Below are 23931 nucleotides of genomic sequence, written 5' to 3'. Positions count from 1 at the left end.
CTATTATCTATCAGGTATATCTATGCTAGGATGATTTATAAACTGAAATATTTGCCTCAAACATACTCTGTGGCCTAGGCGTTAATTATTTATGGACAATTTCAAACCTTCTCAGCTCATATTTCATCCTTCTGTATCTTGAAATAGAGGATTGATGTACATCTCTTCAGATACGTGACTACACTGGGGATGAGACTCACAGACTTGACCCAAGAGGAAGGTCCATTGTCATTCCTATGTGTACAGTCCTGCAACCAGAAAAGTGGTCAGGGCTGGAAAAGGATTTTAGCTTAAAAAAAAAAAAAACCAACACCTTCATTGACATTTCTCAGTATGTTCACTGGATGGAAAAGTGAACTCAGTGAGGAATAGAAAGATTCTGGATCCAGCAGATCCAAATCTACCCATCACAAAAATGCCTCATTTCAGGACTTTTCTCTGGCTATCATGGAGGTTATGCTCATAACTGGAACTCAGGGTGGATAGGACTCCATCAGCAAGGAAAATATCTGAAACCCAGGTAAACATTACAATGAGGTAACATAAAGCTAGAGCATGTTCTTTTAGCCACCTGTCTCACAATTGCTAATTGAAATTCTCCAGCCTCCTAATCTCCTTAGGTTAATTGGGTTGGCGGATCAAAACTTACTCCTATCTCCTTGGTATGGATTTTAGGGCCAACGGACAGAAAATCTTTTTCATACAATGGAAGGCACAAGTAAGTACCTTACATCAAGGCTGACAACTTTCTAAGACTTCAAGGACTATCATGTTATCTTGTGCAAGTACATAATTCCCATTGGCAAACTTTTATGATATTCCAGATGAGGTCATCAACATTTTGCAAGAATTCATGTGAGATTGTCCACATTTTGTGAGATGCCAGGCTCTTACATAAAAATTGATAGCCTTCATATTCTCAAAATGAGATTTCATGATATGTGACTTCAAACAACATTACTGAGGAGGGAGGATACTGGAGGTGTGGTGAATAGCCTGATGTTCATGGGTGCTGTATCGCCAACCCCTACTTTTGTGTGTGTTTCGCCAACCCCTACGTGTGTTCTTTTAGCTACCTGTCTCACAATTGAACAAATTAAAATTATATTTGCATAGGGTAGCCTGGCCTAAACAAATGTACAAGATACAAGTGTATAAGCTGTATCTACAGTTATGACAATTTCAACAGATCTTGAAAAAAACAAGGAGGACTTGGTTAGTATGTAGATGGGAGATTCTTAGGAAATCCCAGGACAATAAATGGTACACTACTTTCATAAAGTTGCCATGAATGAATGAATGAATGAATGAATGAATGAATGAATGAATGAATGAATGACATGTCTATGTAGTTACCAGGAGCCTTTTTTGACTCCTGGTTATTTAAGCTATCTCCCATTATCATTTATTTATTTATTTTATTGTTAAACTTGTATGCCGCCCATCTGCCCCAACGGGTAACTCTGGGCGGCTCACAATAACAAAAAGGAAAAAACACCAATCCCTCCAACAATGGCTAAAACCCATAAATAATTAAAATAGAAACATACCTTAAAAATGTCTAAACCCCCCCTGTAATTTTTAGCCCTAAAACCTTCAAGATGCTGGGGGGGAACCAACCCTATCACCCCACCAGCCATCTCCACAGATGCGAGCCCCCACTGAGGGGGGCTCATCCATGAGTTCAGTCTCCACAACCCTTCCGTGTCTCCCTTTGGACACCTCATTTGTACTTCCACATTGGTCAGCTGGTGAGACAGCTGGTCAGTTCATGCAATGTTCTGAGGATGGCAAAAATGCTTCCCAGGGTTTCTGGGGCTGAAGCTGGTTGATGTATAGAAGCACTCAGATAAAACATATAAGAACTAGGAATTACATCTAGATTCTTATAAAGATTAGTCCAGTATTCACATACTGTACTGTATTCTGTAGATCTTTCAATAAGGACAAATCATGCAGAAGTGAAAACAGGACAACTATGTACCAGCAAGTTGTTTTATTTCTGCCCCAAGTACATTTTTTAGGAAACAATCAAGAGGTATAGTTCAAGAGACAAGTTCATCAAAAGATAGAGGTGCGATTGGCCCCCTCACTCCTGGCCTCCCGAAGGGCCTTGAAGACCTGGTTCTGCCACTTGGCCTGGGGTGGGGAGGGAATACTTCAAGCAGGGGGATGGCTAGCCCCATAGTCTCTGCAGCCTGATTTTCCATCTTCTTGGATCTTCCTTTTTTAGTATTGTTTTAAATTTTGGATATTTTATATGTTTTACATATATTTATAGTTTTAATGTCTTTTGTAAGTCGCCCAGAGTCCCCTATTGTAGGGGAGATGGGCAGGGGAGAAATCCAATAAAATAAATAAATAAATAAATAAATAAATGGCAAGTCCAAGTTCAGTGTAGCTTTAGCTTGGCTTTCATTACACCGGATATGTAATCTGGAGACCTTCCTCCCAGCCCAACTGCACTGGTGCTAGCCTAGCATTATGGCACTATGTTAGTTTCAGTAACCCTTCTTTACATTCACACCACATTGGGTGCAGCATATTTACCCTCTCCAGAATTCTTTATGAAATATATTTTCATGTCTCTCAACAGTGCAAAGGAACTCCATGTAACAGGTAAATTTTCAAATCCATCTCAAAAATTACTTTTCCTTTGGATTTAAAATAATTTGTTGTACAATCTCATAAAGCAGTGTTTCTTTACAGTGCAACCTGATTCTCCTTAAGAAAAAGATTGTTGGTATACACAATGTGAGAATGACGACAAAGCTGAAGAGGGAAAAGTGAAGAAAAAAAAGGAGAAACGGGGAAGAAAGAAATGCAAACAAATATCTTGGAAGTACAATAAAGTTATTGAACCATACCACTGGGGAGTGGTGATTGAGCTATACCAACCTGATTAAAGTATTTTGCGGGTTATCAAAAACATGGAATACTGTTTCCAAAAAAATCTGCCAAGTGGGACTAAAATGCCAGTTTTGGAATCAAGTACAATTTTTCTAACATAGGGACCCTATCACACATGTATAATTGTGGATCTCTATGTCTGATCTGTCTGCCTGATCTACAGTTATTAGCTAGACTGGGCAGTATATTTTGGATCAACAAAACTGTCACCCCATAATGGCAATTTCTTAATGTTTTCACAAATTCTACCATCATAATAATCCCCACAATGTCATTTGTTTTGTTGATAAACAGGCAGTTAGCTAGATACATAGGGAGAATATTTCATATTCTTTTCTTAGATTGAATAACAATGCATAACAAGCAGAAAAAATACTTGAAATTACATTTAAGTTGTAACTGTTCCATGCAATGCAAATCTCCTTTAAATATATGGACATCTTACTAAACAAACCATTCCAACCATATTTGGAGAATGGGCTGCCATAAATGATAACTAGAGCCATGCCTGGTAGGTATGGTTTCAAGTAACTAGTTACAGCCATACATCAAAAAAAAAAAAAAAAAAAAGATAAATGCCCTTCTTGATTTAGGGCACTGAATTCTAGAAACATTGGTCTAAAGTCTATGGTTTGACTTATCTGGTATTGGAATATCTTAGTTTACAGGTTGTTGGCTTGGTCATCTCTCAGAGGGAGAGCAAAATTGGATGACAAATTTTACTTTATTTGTTTTTTGAACTTTACAAGGCCATTCTGATGAATCATGAGGCAGATGGGATGTAGGTGGCTTAAATTATCAGGGGCAATCTAGTTTTATTTCAGAGATTCAAACAGAGAAAGAGGAGGGAGCAGCAGTGGTTTTTTTTAGCTGAGTATACTACACCTGTTATATTCCCCTTCTGAATCTTAAGGAATGAGATTATCAGTTCACAAGCTAACTTTATCTAACTATAGCTACTTATTACCATACATCTCTTAAAGTATAAAGAAGAGCAACAAAAATATTTATTTATTTAGTCATCATATTTATATAGTCACCCATCTCACATATGTGTCTCTCGGTGGCATACAATGAAAAACAAACCATAAAAACAAACATTAAAACTTGAAGAGCCCTGGACCCAGGACAGAACCCTGGGGTATCCCACTGCATACCTCCCTCCCTGTAGACATAGACGTACAAGGGGCCCTTGCCAGAAGTCAAAGCTGACTTGAAGGCACATTTTTTTCCCTCTGTTGCTGCTCTGCTGCTCCTGACTATCAAACAGCTGATTGATGTGTGGGCAGAAGCAACCTGACTCCACAGCTACCACTAGCCTCCTTGCATCTCAGGCAGCACCTCCCTTATTGGCAGTATCTGGGGCAGGCTGCCCCCTTACCCCCCCTCCTTTGTATGCCACTGGAAATGGGTTCCATTCTTCTGCTTTAATTTAGTAGATAAATCCTTTCTAACAAATCTAGCAACAAATCAACTCCTGAGCATGCTCTGGGCAAGAAAGAGTTGCAGCACCAGTATCCAAACTCAGCATGGCAAAGCAAAGAGAGATGCTGAGTATCAGAACATTCCCATTACAACAAGGCCAAAGAAGGGAAATGCCATCGATAGATATTGGGAAGACATTACTGATTGGCAGCAAGTAAGAAACCCCAGTAGAATAGATTGCTTGTCTCTAAGTTTTTGCTGTGTTTTGTTTTGTTTTTGTACAGTAGATGACAAATTTATTTTGAGTTACAAATCTATGATAGATCAGTTTTAAATTTAATCCCAAAACATATAATAATAACAACAACAACAACATTTTAAATGAAAGTACTGTATGAATAGAAGAACTGGTTGTAATATATCCTAAATAGCTAAAGAGCAATCACTTGTCATTTGACTTATTTTGTTGGGATTAGAGCAGTTTGAATGCCATAATAATTTGATAGCATTTGCAAATACAAATATTACAACTTCTACTACTATTATTACTCCTTTAAGCAGCAACCATGGACAAATATATGTAGAGTACAGCATACAGTATGTATGCATTTACTTATATGCACAACTTTTCTCCTTATTTATGCATGTTCACACAATCACAACAATCCTGTGACAGTAGCTTGGGTTGAGAAATGGTGACTATCCCAAGGATACCCAGTGACCTTCATGGTTTGATCAGAAGTTGAATCCCAATAAGACAATCTAATTCACTATTTTGGCCATAATCATAAATAAATACATAGGGGGAACTTGGATTCTAATTCGCTGGCCATGTTAGATGTATTACATAAAGCAACAGACTGAAAATGAATTTGGTCAACTGATATATCTGTAAGATTGTGGAAAGCAATGAAAAGAAGAAAAGTAAAAAGAAAAGAAGAGGCTAAATGGCTTTTTTGTAGGATGGATAAATATAGAAAAGAGTTATGGTAAAAGATTCTCTTCTTCTGATAAACATTATTCCTGTCTCTTAATTGCCTCATTAATTACATATATACTCCTTTGAGAAGTCTCTGCTAAAAGTGAGATATTTTGTGCCATAGCTAAATTCTTATCTTCTGCTTTCACACATATACAAGAAAGCTATTGTTTTTAATTAGAGACAGATGGTGCTGATTTTTGCTATTGCTAATTAAATTAAGATATAAAATTTAATTTTCTCAGATGAAATGCCATTCAAGTAGACTATTGATATTTAAGTAATCAAAGATGTTACCTAGCTGGGTAATGAAATGTTTGCAAGAAAAGAACCAAGCCCAGAGAACCCCAAGGACTCCACAGTTCAACCCTGAGCTACACATATTCGTCTCTATTGGTATATCATGAGAACCACAATATTTATTACCTAATTATTTTAGCGTCTTATTTTAATTAAGTATCACAAAATAGTTCAGGTATTTGATAAAGTAATAGTATTAATAATAACAATGATAATGATTTTCTTGTTGCAAAGAAAAAGCCAGTTGGATTTTAAAGAAAAAATACATATTATTAGATGTTCCAAAATGCCAAGCACCTATAAACTGAATCCTGTCCTCAAACAGTTCATACAATTTCCCCTCACCAATAATAAATGACCTATTTTTTGTCTATTTACTAACCACACTGAAGCAGAATGGCTGTTGCACAATGAAGACCTTATGTATGAAGTGGCTTTGAGTTATCTCATGTTTACAAGATACAAAAAGAAAAAGAAAAAAAAGATAAAAGAGCAATAGGATAGTCACCAGACATGCAAGAGGAGCCCCTGCCCTTCAATTAATTCAAAAAGTGCTGAAATCTGGAGAGTGCTTCATGAGATTTCGATAAGAGTTTATGAGATTTGAGGGGTTATCTAGGTCATCACTTGAGGGTACTTGTGATGAAAAGAGATGAATGGATCTTCCACTGTCCTTGAAGAATCATAGGATATCCTGCTTCATTGCTACTGCTTGATGCATTCTCTTTTCTTCATTCTGTCAAGCATCCCTCTTACCAAGAGCATTCTTGTTAGATGTTTAGTCTTTCCATGAAAAACATTAAAGGTAAGAGTTTTCACAATATGGTTTATTCCAGTGGCAAAGTACTCATGTCTAGCAAACTGAGAATGTCATAATTCATATTTTCTAAAACTATCTATGTAGCATTTCTCATTAACAACCATGAGTTGTGGTGAGGGAATGTTCTTCCTATCTTTCAATCCCAATGCCAATGTCATTTAAATCAACAACACTACTTATGCCCATGATTGTTGCTTTCCAGTACTTCTCATATTTGGTAATTATATACTGACCAAGTCCCCATGCAGCAGTAACTATAATATGATTTATTTGTTTTCACCTTACCATTATGTGCAGATCTACTCCTTAGAGTTTTGTCAACCAACCATAATTTAAAATAAAACCCTACCTTAGCATTACAGGTGAATCCAACTTTGTCTCTCCCATCCAGGCTTGTTTCTCTGCAAATAAGCTTGTGAAGATATTTTTACACGAAAGTCATCTACTAATTTCTACGGAACATTTTCAGCAAATAAGCCAAGTGATCATTCAACAGTTATTAAGTTATTCTTGCAAGCTTAAGAAGTCAGTGAAAGTAAAATGGTATTAATGTTGAAATGTATATTACATAGAAACATTGTTTCTGTTGGTATTTATTCTTTGTGGAGCTTTTGGAAGCTACTGATATTCATTGGATTAAAGTGGTATAAAAGCATTTGCAATATGTAAATATTTTTTTAAAAAGTCAATATCAATCCATGTTTTATGCACTGACTTATTTGAACCAGCCAATATTAGACACAATTTATAATTTTATTGAATCACTAAATTGTGGATAGTAAAAATAGAAATAAGAATTTCTAGTTGCCTCAAAGAGAGAAGAGAAGGAAATAAGGAAAACTGACATTTATCATGACAATTGAACCAGTTGGAAAACCTTTGGAGAAGCAGTAGTTTCATAACCAAAGAGAAAATAGCATTAGTTCTTGGCACTAAAGAAAAAATTCTGGGCACAATAGTTCTAGAAAGTTCTGCTTATTTTTATTCACTGAAGGTAATAGCACTGTTTCAGACCAACGCTTGGATCTAAAGATGCTCTTCTGCTACTGTAACAGAAAGCCATTTCTATTCATATAAGATCTGTTTCTGACCTAGCAGAAGATGGTCAAATGAGAAAAAATGTATATGATACAGAAAAGTCCATCAGGTCCATTTAACTCTTAACTTCTGTGCGTTCTTCATTGCTCTTATACATCTATGTAAAACAAACTCTAATACCTTCTAGTGCTCCACTGTGACATGTTCTGCTGCTAGCTACATAATAGTGCATGAAATCACACAAATACAGTTTCTTCTTCCATTCATAGGGCTTTGGACGTGTAATCAGAAGTCTGTTACCTAGCAACCTGGCACTGAGCATTTAAAATGGAAAACCTACCCCTATGTACATTTCCAATACCAGAATAACATGGCCACAAGTAAAGACAAAGAGCTCATACATCAGTCATTACAACCTACACTTAACATTTATGAACCTAGACCAGAGGTTTTAGGACTGTAATTCCCTTAAGTGCTTTTTAAATGATGCTTTTAATTTTTAATTACACAACAGGATATGTCCACATCAGACTATTTCTTGCAATATCCTTATACAATTATTCTACAAAGTAAGAAGGAGAGAATAATCTCAGAAAGAAAGTAATAGAATGTATTTAATGGGCTTCTGATGATAAATGGGATATGATTTTATTCTCAAAATCCAGAAAGGTGCCAAAAACACCCTCTTATTGTTTTGTATCTGGACTATGATTGCACAGAGATTCATATACAGTGATATCCAGTGATAAATATTTATTTATGGAGTTGGAATTTGAGTTCAGTGGTGTTACTTCCAACAAATGCAATATATTCAGTTGCCTTTAATACAACACATCAAATGTTTCCAAACTTTTGGGGTTAATTGACATATTTGAAACTTTGGGAACATATTATTGACACACTTACAAAAATGGTTGCCATGATAGCCATGGCCAGTCAAAAAATACTAACCCTTTCCCTCCAGGATGCTCACTATCACCTTAGTTCATCTTTGTCTTGTTTATATGCATGAGAGCACACTTCCAAAGAAACACTGGACTGAAGCTATCCATCATTCTATTTTCTAACTATACCTCTGGAATGCATATGATACTTGAGGCTGATATTTGGCTTTGCAGCATGCCCATTTCCTAATTATGTATTAAAAACATCTTTTTAAAAATAAAATCAGTGGGAAGGGAAACAGATTTGTTCTAAAGGAGTGTCAGTGGGCACATTGGCAACCATCGGTTCCATATTGGAGAACAAATATTGAACAATAATTTTTTTATTAGAATATTCTACTGCTGATATGTCTAACAAGGCTGTGGACAATTAACTCATTTTGGATAGATTGTATTTGCTGTTAAAAATAGCAGTTAGGTGTTATGAAAGATCACAAGATAATTATCTACTGGTCTCACTCAACTTTAGGTTCTTGGTTTGCATATACATGACGTTCAAGAGTCTGCTAAAGAGGAAGAGACTGGTAAAGCACATGTTTGGAAGATGTTGGCTTTGACTGGTGGAATTCATGATTCTTTCTCATTGAAAAGAGATTTGTTCTTTTGCTGACACCACATGAGCATGTAAGTTTTTTTAAAAAAAATCTTTGAATTAAACCTTTTGCTAACCACATAGAAAGAGAAACTGTGTTTAGTACAAATTGGATTAGGATAAAACTCAGAGTTTATTTTCTAATCATAAGATTATTTTTATTTTAATTCAGCAAACTATTTCAGCAAAAGTTCATGTATTTGAAATGAAATTGCTCCTAAGCCGTAGAAATACAGATTGTAGTAGGTATGATTGCATTGATAGCTAGAAAAGTGCATCCATAAAAAACAATGCCCTTTGGATTTCACCAATGACTCCAAGTCTCTAGACAGCATTAACAATCAGACAGGGGCTGCAGCCTTCATTAGAAGCTATAGGAAAACCATTTGTTTTCTGTGATTTTTCATGAGATGCACTTTTTCTACACTGCCAGTGATGGATTTTTTTAATGGACATTAGGATTTGAGGTTGGATATTTTTATTATAATAGCTGGCTTTTATTAATATTTGATATATACAGATATCTACATTTGATTTCTGAAGCTACTTTTAAGGCATTTGCAAGTAAACTGCTTCTCATACAAATGGGGTATGCAGTATATTGTTTATAATTTTAAAAAGAAAGAAAACATTGTTTTGCAAAGAAGGGGATAATTTAGTCTGATATGCCAACCAAAATGAAGAGGAAAAGCAGAACATCACTTACATGAAAAAATAAAACATAAAGTGTAATACTGGCAGGAAATTCTGGAAATGGTTGTGCAAACATATCTGGAGGGCACTAGATTGGAGGTAAATTCCTTTTATTGTTGTACATGTGGCAAATTGTACTTCTTCCACCTGGTCTCTTTCATACTCTAATGAAGGGCTACGGGATGTGAATCATGTTGATCTTCATCACTTTAACAAGACACCTTGTCACATTCTTTAGTCACACAACTTAGGTCAATAGTTAACATCATGAAGATATTAGAAGAAGTCACACCAGTACATACCCAGCAGAAACTATGAGCTGCCAGATGGTTCTGGCACGTAGAATGTTACAATTCCCCATTTGGGCTTCATCTCTTCTTAAACCCTTGGGTGAGTATGACATTGCTGCATATGTGGAGTTCTTGGTGCTCTCTGAGCTGGGTTGTTTACTTGCAGATGTTTCATTACCCAACTAGATAATATCAGGTAACATCATCATCACTCACATGGTTGATGTTACCTAGTTGGGCACTGAAATACCTGCAAGAATTTCAATTTCAGAGAGCCCCAAGAACTCTACAGTTCAATCCTCAGCTACAACTATTCTGTTCTATTGGATTGCTGAATATAATGTAGCAGCATAAAACAAGATGCATTATTAACTCTTGAATGTTAGAATTTTACCCATACCAGCTAAACTTTATATGGAGAAAGTTAATCTTGGCTTGAAATAACACAATTAAATCATTTGCTTACCATGCACCAGCAGAGGGAAAGCCTCAAAAAGAGGGGTGATAGTCAGAGACACAGTAGATTGATATATAACAATTTGTTATTCAATCCAAAATGGGGTTAACTCTAAATGTATCTTCCTCAACCTGCTCAGTAATAGGGCTTTCAGCACTAGATTGTGAAATCTGCCACAAAGCTTTGCATCCAATGGCAGCTTCATTTATCCAAGCATTGTATTATCTTGCCCATAGTAGGTGGAAGCACCTAGCCAACCTTTCCTAATTGCACAAAAACTGTGTTAGAGTTTCTTTATATGTGGTGGGGAGACCACTATGAAACCCCAGGATGGGAAACTTAAAAAAAAAAAAATCCTGAAAAAAAGCAGTGGGGAACCACTTCTAGATTATTAGTGTGTGGTCATGTAGTCAGGAATCAAACTTGAGGGAGATTTTACCATTATTTTACCTTTTGCCTAAACTCAGAAACTTAAACTGTTCCAAGGCATTTGCACAGATGAAGCTTTGGTATGTTTCAATAATCATAATAAACTGGCCTTAAGGTTTGACTTCTAGGTTTTGGGGAGACTGAAAATGGATTTTGCAATGTTTAAGAAGAGTCTGGGTGTTGGGGCTCAGAATTCTGGAACTCCAAGAATTCTCAGCCAGCATGTCCAAGGATGCTGGAAACAGAGAACCCAGTGTAACTGGAGGGAAGATGATTAGGGAATGCTCATCAATTCCTAAAACTAACATGTATATGATAAGAAAGCATGAGGAAATGTTTTTCATCCTCTTTTCCTAAAGATTTTCAAATCATTCCTGTCCATTTTAACTGCTAAATCTCAATATGAAATTCATTGGCCAAATGGTGTTTATTCCCTTGGCTTCAGAGCTGATGGCAAGGATCTTCACTTAGCAAGTATTTTCATTAGTTAATGAAACAGAGTATTTTCAGGACCACCCAGTGAAAACTAAAATAAACAACATTTAGGCTAAGGTGAATCTACTTCAACCACAAGTTCCCTCGGGTCTCTTGATCCATCCAGACCACTTTGCTATTTATAAGAAATAAAAAATAATGTTATTTAATATTTTATTTAGACTCCAATCAACTGGGTGGTGTACAATGAATACAATAACTATAAAAATCTATAAAATATAAAATATATAAAAATATATAAAAAGCAGAATATAATTTCTATAAAAGAATACTGATGCTATCTGCCAATGTTTTTGAATTGGGGTTCAACTCCCATCATCCCTACCAGCAAGTGCTATGGAAACTAGTGCTAATTGAGAGGTGATGGGAATTGTAGTCCATCACCTCCTGGTAACCCCACCCACACACAATCTGGCAGGGGCCCCAATCACCCTAGTCCAAGGCTTGGAAAAACTGGATCTGACTCCTTGTCTCTTAATGGAATGGTGGGTATGAACATTCTCTTGTGCAGTTTTAGAGTTGATCAATTAATGCCATCAATTCAAAGTATTTCTCTACTACCATTATATACAAAATCTTGAGGTAGCTCAGAAAAAAAAATCAAATGCATTAAAATAAAGAACAAGTAGCAATGTGTTCTTGCTGTTTTCTTAGGTAACAGATTGGATGGGAAAATTGGAAATAAAAATTAAAATTATGTCTCTGCATAATCCTAGGTATGTTTACCCAGTTGGAAAATTTCTGTGATATTCAGAAATCTTAGCAGTGGCATCCACAGGGTGGTAAAAAATGTGAAGATGACAGTCACAGCAGTGCAATCAAAGCTTCAATCTTTTTTGTATTGTATCACATGCATGTACAAAGGGATGGAGGGTTGAATGCATTGCCATGACCACCATCTTGACTTTTATGACCCATCTTGCAGGTGCTATAAAACTGAAGTTACCAATTTCACTGGTATTTATCCCAGCTTTCCCAAGCCGGACTATGGTGAGTAAAAATTATAGGAGTTTGAATTCTTTATGCAGGTAATCAGTACTGTATATAAATTACCACTATTTTTTTTAAACTGAAACAAAATTGTTCAATGTTAATAGATTAAAGAAAAAAACTTCACAATGATATATTTTTCTTCCATTCGATTCAATTAGCACAGTTCTGAGGATGCTGATTTTACTAACCTGTCTTCAGAGAAGAAGATAATCATCAGAAAACGTGAGTATGAAAAATAAATGTATAAAACAAAGTTGGCACAAAATATCTTTTCTAAATTTTAAAAAAGGTGTGATTGTGTAAATGCATCAAAATTATAGAATGAAAGATATTAGATTCCATCCAACCAATTCCATTGGCACATCATCATATTTCCATTGATCTACCATTTATTCCCCAACATTACAAACAGCTTTTGAGCAATCTCTTTGGGCAAACAAATCAATGGTACCAATTTTGCTGAAGTCCCAGCTGGCTTGGGTAAAAACTAAACAATATTGTCTTATCATTTATAGGGACTGCTGAATGTTGCAGAGGTATGATTAAGTTTGGTAACCTAGTCTCTGTCTTCTCTATCTTTCTAAAAAGTAAATGTCAGCTGACCAAAACCAAGGCCCATGTGATGACAACCATGACATATGGAAGTTTGCAACTTTGAATGCAAGAGAGTCATCAGTAAAGATAATTCATTAACTAATGAGATGAAAGAAAAAAATCGATATACTTGTGTGTCTTTGAAACTAAGAGAAAGCACGTAACAGATGTGAACGCAAGTGGCCTTATTTCATGGAATAGAGTTTATGAATACATGCAGGGAAGTGAAGGTGTAGATTAAATCATGAATGAAAGACCTAAAATGTATGCCAGAAAGTATTGGCATCATCTAGAATGCTGTAGGTGAGTTTAGAGAGAATGAATGAGGATTGAATTGCAAAACAAATATATGAAAGAAGGGTGAATAGGTTGAGAGGAAAAGTAAGACATTAATGTTTGAATGGAACTAAGGAGATCCTCAAAAAGTCAGAGTGAGAAATTCAAGGAACAAAGGCAGCGTATGAGCATGGTGAAAGCAAGACAGGTTTGCAAGGACAAAAAGTTACAGTAACCCAGAAGTAGCTGTATTGTCTTTTCCTTATCTCATGCTTATTATCTTGTTTCTGTTTAGCTTTGTACTTTTACTCCCTTTCTACACTTTGCATAATGTTACTTCTCCTCAAATGAAAAGGAATAGTATGATTGGTATGAACATAACTCTGATTCTAGTTTACTTTTTGTTCTCGCCTCATTCACTGCTTTTCAGACTGTACTCACTTGCATAATATTCAAAGGCCAAGTATGGCTCTCAGCCCAAACAAGTTGTTCATCCATGCCCTGTTGAAAAGGCTGTTATATTCTAAAAGTTGAAATAACGTGTATTGTCACTTTTAAATTTCATTCAACAGGATTTCCTCCCTCCCTCCTTCCCTCAAGCTGGAGAGGTTTAGATTTAGTTTGGTAAATTGGCAAGAAAATCTAGCAAGCCTGCCAGTATTATTGAACTCACAGAGCTCCAGGGCAACAAAAGATAAGTTTCTGAATTCTATTGTATTTTTATTGTTTGTTGTGGTACTTCTTATAACCATTTAGAGGTTTTCAATTTATGGAAGAAAAATTTCTCCACCATAAAACACTTGCCTGAAAGCACAATCCTACAGTAAATCTGCAAGAACATTCCTCTCTCAAATTTTCCATGTGGTGTGAAAACAGGACTATTATCCAATTTGCTTTAATTATGCTTCTTGGGAAAATAATTAACTCAGACCATCCATGCAGATACGGTTTTCTTCTCTTTTCCTCTAAAATGTAGGCAGTAGTAACATGATGCAACACATTATCTGTGGTGGTACCAAGTTCAAGAAGCTCTTCCTTTTTCTTCTTTGTTAAGGTACTTCCAGATGATGAATCATAATCTTTGGTCTGAGAATAATCTGGGTTATTTTGATTGCTTGCTAATCTTTTTTCTATCTTCCTTTCCTTACAGCTCTTCCCAAATGCCTTGAAACTGAGACATTAATAGTTTGTTCAATTGTAAGACCTGGTCACTACTTTGATCATCAGAATTCTCTCATGTGATAATCAGGACTGTATCTAGCTAACCCAATTGTGTCATTTCAGAGAGTAAAATGCAGAAGTTCCTGTTGGCTGTTTCTTGTTTTGTTTTTTCACCTGAATTTTGTCCATATATATATTTTTTTAAAAAATAAACATCACTACAAGGCTATTTTGGAATGAAAAGGAGGACATAAAAGACCAGATCCTAATGCAGCCATCCCCAATCTGAATACTTCCAAGTACATGGACTTTAAGTTCCAGAATTCCCTGTTCAGTATAGTTATAGCTTAGAATTCTGGGAGTTAAAGTCCACACATCTTCAAGTCACCAAGGTTGAGCGACCCTGCCTTAGTTCACAGTTTACCATAATGGGGATAGTTTAGAGAAAAGATTTTCAGGACTAGGGCCCTAGTAAGGATTTAGGAGGTCTGAGGAAGATTTGTTATGTAGGACCATCCTTACTGTTCCATACAACTAATTCATTTCTGTACTTCAGCAGATTACAGGTAAGCATAGGTGGCAACCAATTTAGCTGTTCCTGCCAACAGGACATCTACATTTTGTTCCTTGGAATTCTTCTGTTTCCATGCCACAACCATTTGCCTTTTCAGAGACCTGAACTGTCAGGAATGCAATGGAGAGGGTGTCCATGATTGCAGTAAACTCAAGAAACATAGGTCTTCAGTAAAGTCAACACATGCATGCAGAAATGATCACACATACATCATGTGAGACAGCAGAGTCAACTGCAGGGGGGATACATGATACAAGCTCCACTTGTTTTGTACATGGGTGTGACATCTGCTTTGAAGTTTAAGTACTTAAAACCACTGTCTTACACTTTTCTCTTAAGCTTCTTAATTACCATTTTGCTGAACATCCATGCAGAATATTTCTTCTTGCTTTCAAGCCTGTGGAGTCATCAACAACAGTCATAATTTATTTGCTTTGCAAGTTTGTTTTCTACTTAGAGGAGGATCAAATGGTTCAGTTTATTTTCCCCTGTCACTAACTGCAAGCAGTTCTTAATAATCTTAAGCTTATTAAAATTGCATTCCCATATGTAACAGAAATTGGCATGGTGATGGCATGATTGGCATGGTGATTTTTAAGCAAATGCATATCTGAAGAACACAGAAGCTCAATTGTTTCCCTAGAGATATACTATCTTACCTGATTTTATAATACATTTTTTGCAACTCCTCCTTTCTTTAAATTCTATCGGTAAATAATGGACAGAGTCTTCTCAAATTTATTTATTTATATTTATATTTCAAATTTGTCACTGCCCATCTCACTACAGAGTGACTCTGGGCAGTTTACAGCAAAAACAGAATAAACATTAATTAAAATAGATAAATATTAATTAATTAATTAAAATATACTACAATAACAAACTTCCTATATAATACTTCCAAGAAGTTGATGTTAATTAGGTGTTAATAAACTCAGAGAGCATCCTTCTTAACCTGGTGGGTCAATAAAAGAAAACAAGCTTGAGAGTTTCCGTCTAGATTTTGTGATCTGAGAGGAAAATATCCATGGCTATGATGAACACTTCAGCTCTAAATGTATTCTCAAGGGAAAAATATATATAGTCTGCTGTGGCTGGCTTATTATGGATGAACTTTCTCCTTTGGATTCATCAGCATATTTTTTTTCAATTCATTAGTGAAGACTTAGTCCCTCAGAAATGACCTTAGCTTCCTGAGAAGGCTTGGCCAGGAATAATTCAACTGCTGAATTTCTTCCAAGAGGTTCTTCATGCGATATACTCTTTTTCTGGAGAGTTCTGGATATCAGTAGAATGCACTATCTTCTACCATAATATTTTATAAAGGATGAACTCAGAGAATTGCAATTACTTGAGACTGGAAACTTCAACCTAAGTTTCTGCTCTCTAGCAAAGAAGCAAAATTCTTCTCAATTTTGAAAAAAAAAGAATGTAGGTTTCCATTATAATTTTTCACAAGGGAGTAAATAACATCAATTCTAGGGCTCCATCTAATTATGGAAACAGAGTTTTGCAGTTTCTTCAAGAATTCCCCACTTTGCAGGACCGCATTGAGATACATTATATAGTTTTTGTACATTTCCAAAATATGTTTTGACTTCAGGACTCCTTTAGATGACATGAGTACCACACAGATTGAAACAGATGTTATGCAGCATGAAAACAAGGATTTTCAGCTTGTATCTTAATTTTCATATCCTGGTATATCCCAAACCTATTTGAAGCATTATCATATCCTTGGCCCTTCCAGGCCACTCTATCTAGTGTTTGTTTTTGTTCTGTTCTGTAATGTCTTGTTTTTATTTCAGGAAGTACTTCATTTTCTGGAAGTGTTCCTGATCAACACATTTCCCATTGTTCTCATAGAATATTATTTCAAGACAAATGTCAAGTGTTCAGTATGAGAGCAATCAGGTGCCTTATCTACAATGACTTTACAGTACTGAACATTTCTTATATTTTCAAGAACTGTATGTAGCACTTCCTTAGCACACCTCCAAAACCTCATTCCAGCAATATCAGGACATGTAATGTGCTTATATTCAATGCCTCTTCTTAGCAATAATAGATTCAAGGTGATCATTAATCAGTGATCAGTTTTATAGCCTGCAAGTCATAATGCCATAGGATAGACTCTGATTTCTATAAGGACAAGAAACAGGGTAATGCCACTTGAAATGCTTTTCATCACCTTTCCTTCTCCATTTACTCTTTCAAGAGCATTTCCAAGATCTTTACATTGTAAGTAAGGCTGAAAATGGCTAGGACTGGCTTCATGACTTTTTATTTTGTCATAAAGTTTCTTCCAATTATTATTCACATCCCCATGGCAGATTCTGAGATTACATAGATACTGATTTTGGTCATATCTCAAAAGAAACAGCATGGAAAGCAGAGCCAAATAAATGTCTTGTGGCCATAAGCCAGTCCCTTTTTCGCACTCTGACTTGTAGGCAGAATCTTGCAGAAAATAGATATAGAGAATGAACATTTGGAGGAATCAGGAGGAAACTTTGCAGGGCTGGGTGGAAGCCCCTGAGAACAATTGGATTCCTCTGCAGTATACTGATGTGACCTCAGACACCTGGTTCATTTGAGATCATTATTTGGTGACTGTTTTCCTCACCTGACCTTCATCTTGACCCACCAAACCTGACTCGTGTTCACAAATGTCTGTGGCATGCAATCTTCCTGTGTGAAGTTGTCACAAAGCCTCATAACACCTGCACTATCATTAGCTGCTTCACTTGTCCCCATTCTCTTTGTGCTCCTCATCACCTTCCAGTCATATTGATCCAGAGACTGTTAGCCCTTTATCTAGAGCACTTTGTCCTGTGTGTGTGTCCCAGATTGTTAGATGTGCTTCTTTCTTTTCTACAAGGAGAAGGGAACCTAGTCAAGTTATGAAGGACTGTTGCTGCCTATTTTCTCTTGCCCGTAGGAGCAGGGAAGTAGGTTTCAGGAAGTTCCTTTCTCAGCTGATATCATTCAATCAAGCTTTTGACGTCATATCCCACAAGGTCACCACAGAAGGATCAGGGTATCGTATGGAGGAGCGACACCTCTGACTGCAGCTCTGCAATTCAGCTATTGCTGGTTCTTTCCATGAGTTCCTTCAGGACTTGCCTTGTTCAGAAGCTCTTCACCCTGTGCCCATCTCCAGGCTCTTCCCATATCTCAGCTCATTCTGGCAACTTTCCCAGTTACCATGCCTCTCCTGATTTACACAACCCCAGTGTTCCCTAGGATACAACAGAGTCATAAGCTGAGGGAGGGTCCAGGGCAAAGAAGCAAGCTTTCCTTGTGAGACTACTCAGGGTGGCCTTATATAGAAGGGCTTTTCCTATTTGCATAGAATCTCTTATCTCTTTTTAATCTCTATCACAGCATTTTTCAACCTTGGCAGAAGGTCCACACTTCTTAAAGTTGCCAAGGTTGAAAAACATTGCTGTATCATATACTAGAAAAATCTTTACAGCAAAACAGTAAGAATTGAAGAAATTATATGAATCCAAACCATCTAGTTGGAACTAATAGAGAAACCTTGTTAAATAAAGAGTTAGCATTTTACGTTGCATTTTAGAGCTAAAGCTTTAGCTCCAATGGAGCAGAAAGGAATGATTTACATTGAATAAACAGATAAAAAATAAATAGTCCGTAACAAATCTCTAAAAAGAAGATTATAAATAAAAGATGTATAAATATAGGGACTGCACCTAAACATGCCTTTTAATTTTCTAGGTCAAGGAATTAGTTTGTTAGCCATTGTGGTTCTCCTGGGTGACAGTCTTTACAATTTTGCTGATGGTTTGGTAATAGGTGCAGCATTTTCATCAACATAAATGGGTGTTACAACAATTGCTATATCATGAAATTCCTCATTAGATAGGTAAGCAAAGTGACATATTTCCATATTTCTTATAATTTATATAATTTCATATACAGTGGTACCTCGGATACGAACTTAATCCGTTCCGTGACTCTGGGCATATCGCGAGTTGGTCGTAACCCAAAGGAAATTTCCCCATAGGGTTCAATGTAAATCCGGTTAATCTGTTCCGCCCTCCGAATTTGGTCGCACCCCGAGGCAAATTTCCCCATAAGGTTCAATGTAAATACGGTTAATCCGTTCCGCCCTCCGCCCGAATTTGGTCACACCCTGAAGCAAATTTTCCCATAAGGTTCAATGTAATTACCGTTAATCCGTTCTGGCGTCTGCGGACCACACGTCAGGGGCGGGAAAACAGACGGGTGCCGCGCGGCGGGAAAACGGCTGGGCACGGCGCGGCGCAAAAATGGCTGGGCACCGCACGGCGCGGTGGGAAAACGGCCGGGCGCAGCGCAGCGCGAAAACGGCAGGGCGCCGCGCCGCGCGGCAGAAAAATGGCCGCGGACCACATGTCAGGGGCGCAAAAATGGCCGCGGACCACGTGTCAGGGCGGAAAAATGACCGTACCCCGAGGCGGAGTTCGCACATCGAGGTAAATTTTTGCGACCGGAGCTGGTCGTAACCCAAAAAGTTCGTTAGTGGAGGCATTCGTATCCCAAGGTACCACTGTAATGCCTAAGGACATTTATATATTTGTGTGTGTTGTATGTGTGCATGTTGTGTGTACGCATTTGTGTGTGTGCCATCCAGAGGCAAACACCCACACACCCAAACTGCTTGCTAACTTGTTCCTTGGTGTGTGCCAAGCTGCTTGGGCCTAATTTTATTCTTTAGTTTCTTTAAATTAAAACGAACAAGACACTAGCATGTTGCAAAGCAAAGCAAAATCTTCAAGCATAACCTGCTTTTCTAGTAATGAAACTGGAAATAAATATGGTAGGTGGGTATGATCCAGCTTGTGTGGCTTTTAATATATGAGTGTTTTATAACTGTCCAGGGCAGAATGGCATCCATTTTGTAAAGCATGCCTCAAACAAGTTCCCGAAATTCTAGATATGTCCATGTCACCAAAAGATTGAGGATCCCTACAGTGGACCATGGGTGAACCATCCAAAGTCTACAGACCCAAGTGTTTTTATGCCACCCCCTTTCTTTTTCTTAGTTGCCCCTGAATGTCAAGTCCCACATAGCTGGTAAACCAAGGAAGCAAAACCATGAGAATTTCAGAAAGATATCTTTAATGTTAGCTTGGGATAAAAATGGAATCTTAAAAACTATAGGAGTAAATTCCCAGGTAGACTTATAATGGACTACTCTTTGAAAAGTTTTTTCTCACAGCTCACATCTGGGCTGTGTTATCTTATCCACCTAAACTGCCCCCCCCCTTATTTCCCACTGTATCAGTTCAGTGATAAAGCCACTCCTCAGATAGCCTCCCGCTGTGGATCTGCTTCTTCCTCCGACATTGGAGAATCCCACCTCACCTCCATGAATTTCTTCCATTTTTCTTTTTCCCATCATTTCTGCTCTTTCCATGCCCAATAGATAACCACTGGCAGTAAGCCTTATTTCCCTTCAGGATTTCAAAAGGAGTCACTGAGACAGTAGGGAAGCCTCTACTGCCACTTTTTATGGTGAGAGGAAGATAGCATCTGAACTTGTGAAAGCTTGAAAGTAGCTGGAGATTGAGGACCAGTTGCTGATCCCACTCCCTGGTCTGTTCAACTTCCATATATCCAGTTGGGAGATCTGAAGGAGAATTGTACTCATACGTGCTTGAACATAAGTGCTGTCCTCCACGTGATCCTGGATTCCAGACCTTGCAAAAGCTCATGGAAGTCTGAGAAACTAGATTTGCATATTCAGGACTTGTCTTCTCCCCATTTTAGAGTCCTTACATATTAAAATGAATGCCTGAAGAGGATTTTTTTTTGCTAAGCTTGGAAGCCAGTGTGTCTTCCATTATATACAGTACTTCAGCTTTCATATTCAGCACTCTTTGACAACAAAGGGAGGAATATTGGTTGAATCAGATACCAAAAATGAGTACAATATGTGGGTATTCTGCTATCAGAACATGTAGAATGCCTGGGATCCAACATTAGAAAAACCTTTTAAATGCACATTCACTTTACAAATCTTCATACTATCTTTACTTTACTATCTTCATACTAGTTAGAAACAGGACAATTTCAGCATCACTTATGGAAGTAATATTTGACAAAAGGAACATTTTGCTTACTTATAACTAGTAGTGTGAAACTGTAGTCATACTTTATTATCCAATAAATATTTTATGTACCTCTTTCCTCCTTTTCCCCAGGAGAAAAGATTGCGGTGCTGTTAAGTACTGGGCTTTCTTCGAAGACTGCCATTTTAATGAATTTCATAAGTGCCTTTCATAGGCCTGTAAGCTTTCAATATCAGCAGATCCTTCCATTCAAAACTGGATATTTACTGTCACTGCGGGAATGTTTTTGTATTTATCATTAGTGGAAATGGTAAGTGTTTTGTCTCATTCCCTTTAATCTCTTAAAGAACTTTGTCAGAAGTTCAGTGCTGATTATATTAATAGATTGGAATCTATTTACTAAGTGGCAAAATTGGTAGCCATTAAAAAAAAAAAAAAGTGGCTTCTTTCCCCTTTTCTCCATCTCTCCCATTTCCTTGCCCTATCTAGTATTTAATTCAACAATATAATTAGAAGAGTTTATCAGAATATTAGTGTTGCATGACTTTCTCTACTCAAGTAGTTTCATAATTGATTTATCACCCTGACACTGATGGATCTAAGATCAGCTTCCAGGCTATGAACCTAATCTTTTAGTACAGCCATTTAATCTGGCATCATCCAAATGTACTGATCTACAATCAAGCTGTTCAGGAATGATAGGAATTGTTCAATGCATCTAGATGTATCAGACTTTTAAGGGGAGAATAGTCTTCTCTAGAATAGAATAAGCATTCCTTAATCCAGAGCAACGTGGAAGTACTCTTTTGGTGGCCCTTGGAAGCCTTCTGACCCTGGCTGCTGAAAACTGAGGGCTAATTTCCTTTTTTTTTTTTTAATAGAGAAGAAATGAAAACTATACTGTTTTTAAGCCTTAAAAAAGGAGTATACCAGCTGTTTTTAAAATATCCTCAACATTTTCCCCTCTATAACCTACTCCTGCCCTAGCAACTTTGTGGCCCCCACTCCCAAAAAAGTTGTGTGGCCCTTAGCCACAAAAATCTTGCACTCCTGCTTTAAGCAAACTGACCAACTACCCACAAAGTTAATCACAGCACACCAAGCCAAAACCAAAGAAATTGTATTACAGCTTATGCAGTGTGGTTCTTCACCTGGTCTCAGTGTTTGGTTTGAGTTGGATCTATTCATAGCATACCAGTTGCAAACAACAGTGAAGAATATAAGAACATTAGCTGCTTTTGTACGAATATTAGTAATCAGACATTTTCTTTGTTTTAATAATTTCAGTTTCAAGGGAAATATTTTTTTAGCCTAAAGTGACTAAGGCACTGCCATATGGTTACTACTATTACTTTTAGTTTTTCTAAATATTTTTTCTTATTTCTGTCTTTCCCTCTCGGTCCCAGGCACTGGTACTCTTATGTAGGCTTTCTCTTTGCAAAATTTAATATTCAGCGAAAAATTGTGAAAATGTATTCAGCACTGGAGTCCTACAGCTGCTTTTCTTTTCTAGGTTAAAGTGGACAGTGTATGTATGTTTTTTATAAAGTGCTAATTTTTACCTAAGCAGGCACTTTCCAAATGTATTGGACTATAACTTCCATAACACCCAGTGCTGGCTGGCACACATGGGATTTCTAGTGCAGCATATATGGAAGGAGCCAAATCAAAGAAGGCTGATATAGCATGTACTTCAACCCTAAAATAAAGGATTTGGAGGTTATTAAGAGAGTTAACTATATACCTTTACTGTTGCCTTTTTACCCATAAATTAGACAATAATACTTTACATTTGAGACTGAAGTGAAACTTTTGCTTGCCATGTGGAGATTTAACTGGAGATACACAGCACTGAACCTAAAGCTTCTGCATGCAGTTTTTATTTTGACTTTGAGCTATAGCTCCTTTTACATGTGCCAGAGCCAGTAGCCCCCCCCCCCCCCCCCAGTAATCAGTAATGGGAACCTAACAAAAGGGAAAGCTTCATTCTCCAAACAGAGTCACATAAAGGGGGAAGAGTGACAGGAAGGAAAGCTCAGTAAATCTTGGAATACAAACATTCTATTAAAATATAGTGCATGTAAACCTATTTACTTATTTTTTAAAAAAAAATATCTGAATAACTCTCCACTTGTTATTCAATAATCCACTGAATACATACACTTATAGTGCTGGCACAAAATGTTCAACTATGATTATTCCCCAAAGCAGGGACTCATCAGATACGTTTCTTGGCATAAGTCCTTTCAAAATATTGCAAATGTAAACTTAATGTCATTTTTTATATGGATGGCATAAAAGCTGAAATCCCAGGATGGTGTTTTTCATTTGATGAGGTCCATCCATGCTGAAGATTCTTCCTATATTTAAAGAAACCACGGGTATAAAGTTTTTACTAATGAAGTTTGTCATGTTTCCCATAAGGCTTCTTTTTCCCAGAGATTAATATATTTGGCTCTCATGTCTTATTCTTTTTTTAGCTTCCTGAAATGACTCATATTCAGCCACAGCGACCCTGGTTGATGTTTCTTCTACAGAACCTTGGATTGCTGTAAGGGTGGCTTTGCCTCTCACTACTGGCTATATATTAACAGATTAGAATATAAAATCTTCTGGAAAAACTAGTTTTGTCCAGCATCTTTTCTATGTATTTCAATAATGCTTACATAAAAGATCTTCCAAGTGAATTGTAGACCTCATATTACTGATTTTTCATTGTTGATATCAGACATGAACAAATCAATTACTTAAATACAGATGATGTTATATTTTAGAAATTAACACTCTAAAATGGAATACTTGTGTTATATTTACTTCCATAAACTTAGCAAGATTCTTAAACTTATCAAGATGAATTCCCTAGAGTTGAACATCTTAGTTA

General features: G+C 36.9%; 1 protein-coding gene across 1 annotated transcript; it reads left to right on the top strand.

The window, feature by feature from the left end:
- Window positions 1–2492: 2492 nt before the first annotated feature.
- SLC39A12 (solute carrier family 39 member 12) lies at window positions 2493–23656 on the top strand. Its single transcript, XM_088150529.1, is given in 11 exon segments — window positions 2493–2619; window positions 4374–4549; window positions 6826–6969; window positions 8886–8985; window positions 8988–9040; window positions 12524–12587; window positions 18712–18826; window positions 18828–18859; window positions 21183–21269; window positions 21272–21360; window positions 23531–23656. Coding segments are annotated over 11 exon segments (1113 nt in total).
- Window positions 23657–23931: the final 275 nt, after the last annotated feature.

Source organism: Python bivittatus, unplaced genomic scaffold (genome assembly GCF_059951505.1).
Source record: "Python bivittatus isolate LINGU-HERP-01145 unplaced genomic scaffold, Pbiv_v1 ctg000610_np1212, whole genome shotgun sequence".
NCBI lineage: Eukaryota > Metazoa > Chordata > Lepidosauria > Squamata > Pythonidae > Python > Python bivittatus.
This window is presented reverse-complemented; position numbering and strand designations above follow the sequence as displayed.